General features: G+C 33.3%; 1 protein-coding gene across 1 annotated transcript; it reads left to right on the top strand.

Moving 5' to 3' along the window:
* The first annotated feature begins 733 nt into the window (after positions 1-733).
* LOC136227469 (PHD finger protein ALFIN-LIKE 2-like) lies at positions 734-3,813 on the top strand. The gene is made up of 5 exons (XM_066016150.1): positions 734-1,068; positions 1,165-1,197; positions 1,635-1,857; positions 3,159-3,279; positions 3,410-3,813. Exons 1-5 carry the CDS (start codon positions 975-977, stop codon positions 3,665-3,667), a joined length of 729 nt encoding a protein of 242 aa, XP_065872222.1. The 5' UTR covers positions 734-974; the 3' UTR covers positions 3,668-3,813.
* The last annotated feature ends 4,477 nt before the right edge of the window (positions 3,814-8,290 follow it).

Consider the following 8,290-nt stretch of genomic DNA (forward strand, 5'->3'; position numbering starts at 1 on the left):
ATCAAATAGTATTTAAACCTTACATTTTCCTTTTTTTTGTATAAATTGTCTTTATGGTCACTGATATTTGAGATTTATTTCAAAAAAGTCATTAAATATTTTTTTTTCAATAAAATCATTGAATTTTCCATATTTCAATAAAATCACATTGCCTAATTCAGACAATTTTTTATTATCAAAATAGTGACGTAAGAATCACATTAGAAAGAACTTACATATACTTATAACATAAGAGTCATATGACATCCACGTGATAATAAAAAAAAAATTATTTTTTGTTACTGATATTAGACTAAATGATGTCACGTGCATGACGTTATTACTATCTTCATTGAGAGCCAGACCCAAAGAATGATAAGGGTCCAAACGCGTCCAAGACGGTCCAGCCCAATTCAACAAATTCGAGAAGATAAATGTGGCCCAAGCCCAATGAGCGGCGGCCCATCACAACGCACAAACTTCCAACCTCAGCGCCTCAAAAGATCTTCTAGAATCCTACGAGATAAATGTTCCTTCCAAGGCTCGAGACTCCTTAAGAATATCTCCAATGTAAGCACCCTTTAAAGTTGCTAAAATTTATTGGAAGAAAATAAAATTTAGTAACATTGTGAAACAAACCAATTTACCCTAAAAATTTCTAAAACTTTTAAGCCAAATGATGGCCCAAAAGTGAAGCCCATAAAAGCCCAGTCCAAGAAAAGCCATAGCTTTATTTTCTCACCAACAAATCTTTTGCCGTGTCCTGACACCCAACTGACACAACACTGCGTCTTCCCCCCTTCATAATCTTCTTCTTACTTCTTCATCTTCCTCTTCCTGTTTTCTCTGTTAAAGCTCAACTCTTTCTTCTATTTAATGGATGTTCATCTTCCTCACCCAACCTTCACCAATTAGAATAACTCAACTCTAAAATTTCCCCGATCCGACACTCTTCTTCTTCAATTTACATCACATTTATTCATTTATGCATGTAAATGGCTTCAATATCTTCGAGTCCTCGCACTGTCGAAGAGATCTTCAAAGACTATAACGCCCGCCGCACTGGCCTTGTTCGCGCTCTCACTTACGGTATCAGAATAAACCCTAATTTCAAATTTCTTCTTCTCTCTGCATTTATGATTTATGATTTCGTTTTAATTTTACTTCTGGCTTCTCGTTAATCAGATGTGGATGATTTCTACACTCAATGCGATCCGGGTTAGTTTCTCGCATTTTTCTTTGGGGGTTTGATTTATTGCTTCTCTTTCGTATGCTTTTTTGCTGATATCTGTTATGGGTGAGCAAAAATAGTAAGAAATTGAAACAACTGAAGTTTCTGTTAGGTCTCTTCGAAATGCAGCACTATGAAATGGCTATAACTGTGTTTTTTTATGGGGCTACTGTTTTCTTGCACTTAGTATGAATAGAGATTTGTTTTTGGAGGTCAATATAGAGGTTTGTTGTTTAATAGACTTCATTTATGGGTTTCTATTTTGTGATGTAACTGGTTAGAAACGAAATGCAGCTTTACATGATGGTTATCTGCTTAAGAAGTTGTGTTTATTTCGAGTTTTGATTTCCGAACTCTATTTTTTTTTATGGTTCCCCTTAATTTTCCAACAGAAGTTATTAATTTACTGTTTTTGATATGTTAGAGAAGGAGAATTTGTGTTTATATGGACATCCGAATGAAGCTTGGGAGGTGACTTTGCCGGCAGAGGAAGTCCCTCCGGAGCTTCCCGAGCCAGCATTGGGTATCAATTTTGCAAGAGATGGAATGCATCGCAAAGATTGGCTTTCACTTGTTGCAGTACATAGTGACTGTTGGTTGCTCTCTGTGTCATTCTACTTTGGTGCTCGTCTTAATCGCAATGAAAGGTATGTTGTTCTGTGCACTGAGTTGCGAATTTCAACGAAACACATATCATAGTTCAAATCATTCGGAACAGTACTTTACAGAGTTTCCTTGACATTATCTTGTGAAGGATAAAGAGTGAAATATAAAGTTTTCATCATAAATTGTGTAGTATGGTTTTAGAGGAATCCGATATTTTGGATTAAAAAAATTCTGTCGTAATTACAGTTATTTTCTGATACTAAAGGTGCTTAAATATGTGCTGTCAGATTCAGAAACTGGAAAGATTGTATTTCATGTTAAAAGAGATTCTTCAACTTTGAAATGTACTTTTGGTCCTAAGAATGAGTTAATAACGAGTACATGAATATTATGTTACCATGCTTAGTGTTATACGTTGTTGTTTACGATTACAATGCAGTTAAGACTCAAGTGTGTTCTAAATTTCAATGTGCTTCGGAAAGAGTGGACTGCCTTTTCAAACATCATATAGTTTTTAATCTTTGATCATATTGAGATGTGTAATGGTTCACAAAGCTGTATCCAGTGCAAAACCGAATCAAGATATTTGGAGGAGCTTGTGAATCAGCTATTTGCGTATGAAAATATAGATAGACAGTCAGGTTTTTTATGCATATTTTCTAGATGATAGAACCAACTATATATGGAATTCGAAACATTAAAAGAAGGGGAAAAAACTTCCATTTTTGCATATTTTTCTTCCATTCAATCCAGCCAATATGTAAGTCGATATTGACATGTAGTACTGATCCAATGTAGCCGATATGACACAGCCCGCTGCACCACCCATATATGCTGACATGTACTTATTGTTTACCCTCCTCGTGTCTAAAATATTTTCTTAAAATCATATTATGGCAACAAATTTTGTCGAGAACTGGTGTAGGATCACTCTTATAGGTATGGACTAATGCATGATTATATGACCACCTACTCTTTGCAAATGGGTTGTCTCGTGTAGTGGAGGATCAGCTTGCTTATGGTTCTGCAAATGTTGCTTGTATCTTCCGCTTTCCGAAAACTAGCCTGTGTTCAGTGAATGATACTTGGGCATCGTTGGCGCATTCTAATGCTTTTTATATGCAAAAAAGATTATGAAAACTAAGGAAATTGAAGAGTCCAGATCTTAGATTTAAGCTTGGAATTCTTAGTTATTAGTGATCTCAAGGTTTGGAGGCGTCTGTCGATTATTACTCCTTTTGGTTTTGTTATGTTTCACTTTCGTGCCTGTGGTTTTCTCTATTTCTTGAATCGGAAGTTCTTCAGGCCATAATCAAATTGGTTCTCTCTTTTCATGAAACAGGAAACGTCTGTTTAGCCTGATAAATGATCTCCCCTCTCTTTTCGAAGTTGTAACCGGACGAAAGCCAGTGAAGGACAAACCCAGCATGGACAGTGGAAGCAAGTCCAGGAACAGCGTGAAGGTGAATTCTCCTTTCTCTGCAATTTAGGCAATTCAATTCAATTCAATTCAATGTTGATAAATTCGTGCATTATGTTTACAACAATCTGATTTCCTTTTCGTATTCGCAATCCTGCTATCTCTCACCACAGAGATCGATCGATGGACAAGTAAGAAGCAGCAGCAACACCAAGTTACACGATGAAAGTTATGCAGAAGACGAAGACGAGCATGGGGAGACATTTTGTGGGAGCTGCGGAGGGGCTTACAACGCTGATGAGTTTTGGATAGGTTGCGATGTATGCGAACGGTGGTATCACGGGAAATGTGTGAAAATAACACCAGCTAAGGCAGAGATGATAAAGCAGTACAAATGCCCTTCTTGCAGCACAAAAAAGGGAAGACAGTAATGATTGATTGATTGATTCCAAGGAAATCATAATGGTTAATGAAAAAACAATAGATGTTGTTAGTTTTGCTTAACTTCAACTCCAAGATTTTGGTTTCTTGATACATTCCAAATATATTTATCAAATTGTACTACTCCTTTTGCTTCCATTTGAAGTTCTCAGAATTCTTCAAAGGGATGCACATTACCAATCATTTTACCTTGGTAGCCATTTCCGATCCGATGGCATGACTGAGAAAAGGATCGTGAAGAAGTGGCAAATGTTATCGGTAATAGTGATGGAATAGTACATAAAGGATGTGTAATCACTAGAAGGGTATTAAAAGACGATCCAAGAAAGGCAATCGTGGAGAATTCCCATTGGAACAGCATGATATGCTAATAAAGTTAGGACACTTGTATCGTAACAATATATGCATACAAGGTTTAAGAGAAACTTTCAGGTATGCTCAAAACCATGCCTCAATTTCTTTATCACTTTTTTGAGTGGTACTAACTTAAGGAGCAAAATGCTTACGTTGGACAATCGATAACACCTTTGTTTTACACTTTTTATAAAAGTCAATATTGCTGATGTGGCATGTTGATTTTGCGTTGGTCGATCACAATTATCGGATGTACACTTTAGTGAGATGTTACTAAAAGGTTCTATACTTTTGTGTGCAAAATTGAAGATTGTACACTAAAATGTGAAATAAGACAAAAGTTGTACGCCACGTAATTAATTCACCCCAGTTTTTATTGATCATACTTTTAAGGTGCATTCTATGCTTACTTTGTTTTTGACAAAGTAAGCTTTACTTTGTTTTTTCCACCATTGGATGAGCTTACTTTGTCAAAGTTAATCACCATTTAATATTATAAAAAACAAAGTAAGCATAGTCTAATCCACACCTTTAATCTTTTAAATAGATACATTACCCTTTAAATTCATTAACAGGTTAAATTATTATTGAACACATCAAATCCCTATTTAACGATCAAATTATGTGTGTAATTGAGACTCCGTTTAACATGCGTGTAACTACCGCAATATCACGGTTCCTTAAAATTGAACAATTAAACTAAATGAGTTTGATTGGTTGTACTTCAAGAGGGCAGGAGTGTGAACTAATTAATCTGATAATGTTATTTTCAAGGGTTGGCATGATATATTATTAGAAAAAATTATCCAACGTGGTAATCTATGTGTAAGATAAGTAACATTAGATTATAATTTTTTTTATATAATATTTCAATAAAATCATTTGAGTTTGGTTTTGTTTCAATAAATCCACATTAAACATTTCTCGATTATCTTCTCACCAAATTTACTAATATGACATCTAATCATATATATATATATACTTATATGGCATAGTAACAAAAAAATTAACAATAAATACCCAAGTAAATAAGCCAATTTAACCAAAGTAAGTATTGAAAAAAAAAGCCAACTTAACTGAAGTAAATTAGTACCCTTATTTTCACTTATAAAGTCGATTAATAATACTTTCTTAAAAAAATGATAGTTTTTTAATTTAATAAAATTCAAATTATTTTCTGATATAGTTGTAAATAAATTTTAAATTTGAATTTCTGTGTAAATACTTTCTAACAAGCAAATGTCCAAACTATATTAGTTATGTCATTCCGGGCTTGTATTTGTTTGGCCCATGGGCCAAGCAGACCAAGGATAGCTCAACATCATAAATGGATTTTGGGTAACTAAAAAATTATGATTTAGAAGTATATAAAAGAGCTTTAATCTATACTGGAACGACTCCCTCGCGTTGCTTCGGATATTTGAAAAAGATAATTTACACTTACAACAAAATTAATAAGAAGAATAAAAATAATATAATTATATAACATAATTTAAAAAATTATCTAGGAATATATCATATTAAAAATTAAGAAACAGGATAACTAAATATACTAGTTGCGAAAATTATCATCAAACCTAACATATAGTTCCATTTGAAGACATTTTTAAAAGTATTATGCACAAAATGAGATGATGTTTTGAAAACCTTTTTAAGCTACAAACATAACTCAATAAAAAGAATATTCAATTCCTAATATGATGAGAGAGTAGGTAAACTTCAAATTTGAATAACAAATCGAGATAAATTAATCTTACACCATAGTTGGCCAGGTTAAATTGGAAAACGATCCATCATTAAAAAATTTAAATTTATTATAAAAAATAATTTTATACATTTTCTGGATGTGGTCAATTATTTACCTACTTTTGTTAAAGGGAAAAATGGCTAAATTGGAAAAATAAAATTGGCAAAAATAGAAAAGAAAAAAAAAAACTCACGTGATTGACCCTCTCTCTCGGTAAGGCCAACTCACGTGGTATTTGTCGTTATGCAATATTAAATGGTAATTTAATTTATGTGCGTACTACAAAATTACTTACTCTTAATAATTAAATAATTTTTTAAAAAATATTAATAATTAATTAATACGTGTCTCTCATTAATATTTGGGCGTCCCACCCATCGTAGCAGTCTCCATTCATTTCTATTAGGTAAATTACATCCGTGACCACTGAACTTTACCTATTTAACATTGTGGCCACCTGAATAACACCGATGGCCACTCAACACCTCAAAACAATCGTTGGCGGCTTCAAAATAAAATTTTTGAAGAGTTAATAATATTCTAAGAAACTTTAATTGTTGAAATTTTTTGTTTTGAGGTCATTTAGATGTTGTTTGGTTAGAAGAGGGGATGTAAATTTTTAGAGAGAGAACGCTCACAAAATGTGATTTTAGAAAATAAAAAATGTGGTTTCATGGTAAATATCGTTCTAAACAACTTTAATTCTAGAATATTTTCATTTTGAGGAGTTAGTTAAAATTAAGTGGTCACCGATGTTAAAAATGCTAAAGTTTAGTGGCTATACCGTTAAGGATTGAAGTTCAATGACTATAATATTAAAATGAGTAAAGTTTAGTGGCCATAGATGTAATTTACCCTATTTCTATACATTTCTCCCTTCCTATAAGTGACCTATAAGTGACGTGGTTTTTAAATAGATAGTCAATTTGTCAAAATTATAGGGATAAAATTGGTATTCAAAAAATTGAAATTGATTGTATTTTACTGTTGATATCCCACTTCTCTTTTAATTCTATAGAATAATCTTTAAATTCATAAATAGTAATACATCAATATTGTTTTTGATATAACGACGAAAAACACACTCTATCTAGAATCGATTTTAGAATATTTATTTTCAATAACGACTTCATGATCATTCAACGAGTCATATATATGTCATAATACACAAAGCTTTTCTGCGTTTTTATGGAAAAAAACTTGATCACACTTGTGAAAGGAGACAAAACACACATGAGCAAAATAAATGTGAAACAATCAAACCTAATATATAATTATTAAATAAAGCAAATAAAAGAAAACACATAAGAGACTTATCTTTTGATTAAAATCTGGAAGAAAACCCAAACCTAAATGAAGAAGTTTGAGACGGTATTCATAACTTTTTGAAACGTTTTAACTTTTTTTTTTATCCTAAATAAAAAAAAAATATAGTATATAATTAGATTTAGAGTATTTCCATCACGCGGTTGTAGGATACATGAATTCAATTGTCATCTCACTTTCAATTAAATTCCATTTTTGCAATTAACATCATTTAAAATTATTAATGAATTAATTTTTAGATAAATTGTCCAAAATATTAAGTTAATTGGATTAATTAAAATTAAAACTAATAAATTATATAAAAAATTCATTCATGAAAATTAATAAAAATTCATACGAACAATGGAGCGTATTCTTGCAAATCTGCGTACGAGGCGTTCTATCTCAATCCGGATCTTCCTTCAGTCACTTGGAAAAAAATTTGGGCCTTGAAAGTTCCCTATCGCATAAGGAGCTTCCTGTGGCTTGGAGCTAAAGATAGGTTGCTCACAAATGTGGAAAGGAAAAGACGTCATTTAGTGGAGGAGGATACTTGTAGCAGATGCAGAATTCAAGCAGAAACTATCTGCCATGTGCTTAGAGATTGTGTGAAGAGTTTGAATGTGTGGAAGGAAATTCTTCCGGTCCATCTACTCCCTAATTTCTTGACATATTCTCATCAGGATTGGTTTATTGATGGATTTTGGGGTTTGGTTTGACCTGAGCTTGAGCATGGCGCTAGCCTCTTTGCGGTCGTCTGTCACCAGTTGTGGCATTGGAGAAATGCTGATATTTTTGGAGAAGGAGCTATCGTCCCTCCTAATTTACTTGCTTTTTTCTCTAAAAAAATCAATACTATTATCAACAACTTTAGGAAGGATAATTCTTCTAGTATTGTCCAGAAGAATGTGATTCATCTAGTGGGTTGGAGTAGACCTGGGGAAGGGATTATAAAGTTGAATACTGATGGCTCATGTCGTGTGGATGGCAGAATTGCGGCTGGTGGTGTCTTAAGAGACGATGGTGGTGCCTGGGTGTTTAGCTTTGCCCAGAATTTTGGAGTGGGCTCTACTTTCACCGCCGAGCTCTTGGGGATCTTCTCTGGGATTAGGCTTGCCAAGAGTCTGGGTGTGAAAAGGCTTCTGTTGGAATCTGATAACCTTGAGGCGGTTAACTTCATCACCAATAACAGAGCTGTGTGTTTGGT

The sequence above is a fragment of the Euphorbia lathyris genome, chromosome 4, assembly GCF_963576675.1.
Source record: "Euphorbia lathyris chromosome 4, ddEupLath1.1, whole genome shotgun sequence".
Classification (NCBI taxonomy): Eukaryota; Viridiplantae; Streptophyta; class Magnoliopsida; order Malpighiales; family Euphorbiaceae; genus Euphorbia; species Euphorbia lathyris.

Bases quoted from the DNA above. Each gene is read 5' to 3' on its own strand.
- LOC136227469 (XM_066016150.1), top strand. From the start codon at position 975: ATGGCTTCAATATCTTCGAGTCCTCGCACTGTCGAAGAGATCTTCAAA. The intron at 1,069-1,164 runs GTATCAGAATAA...CTCGTTAATCAG, and splicing joins TGTTCGCGCTCTCACTTACG to ATGTGGATGATTTCTACACT. The intron at 1,858-3,158 runs GTATGTTGTTCT...TTCATGAAACAG, and splicing joins CGTCTTAATCGCAATGAAAG to GAAACGTCTGTTTAGCCTGA.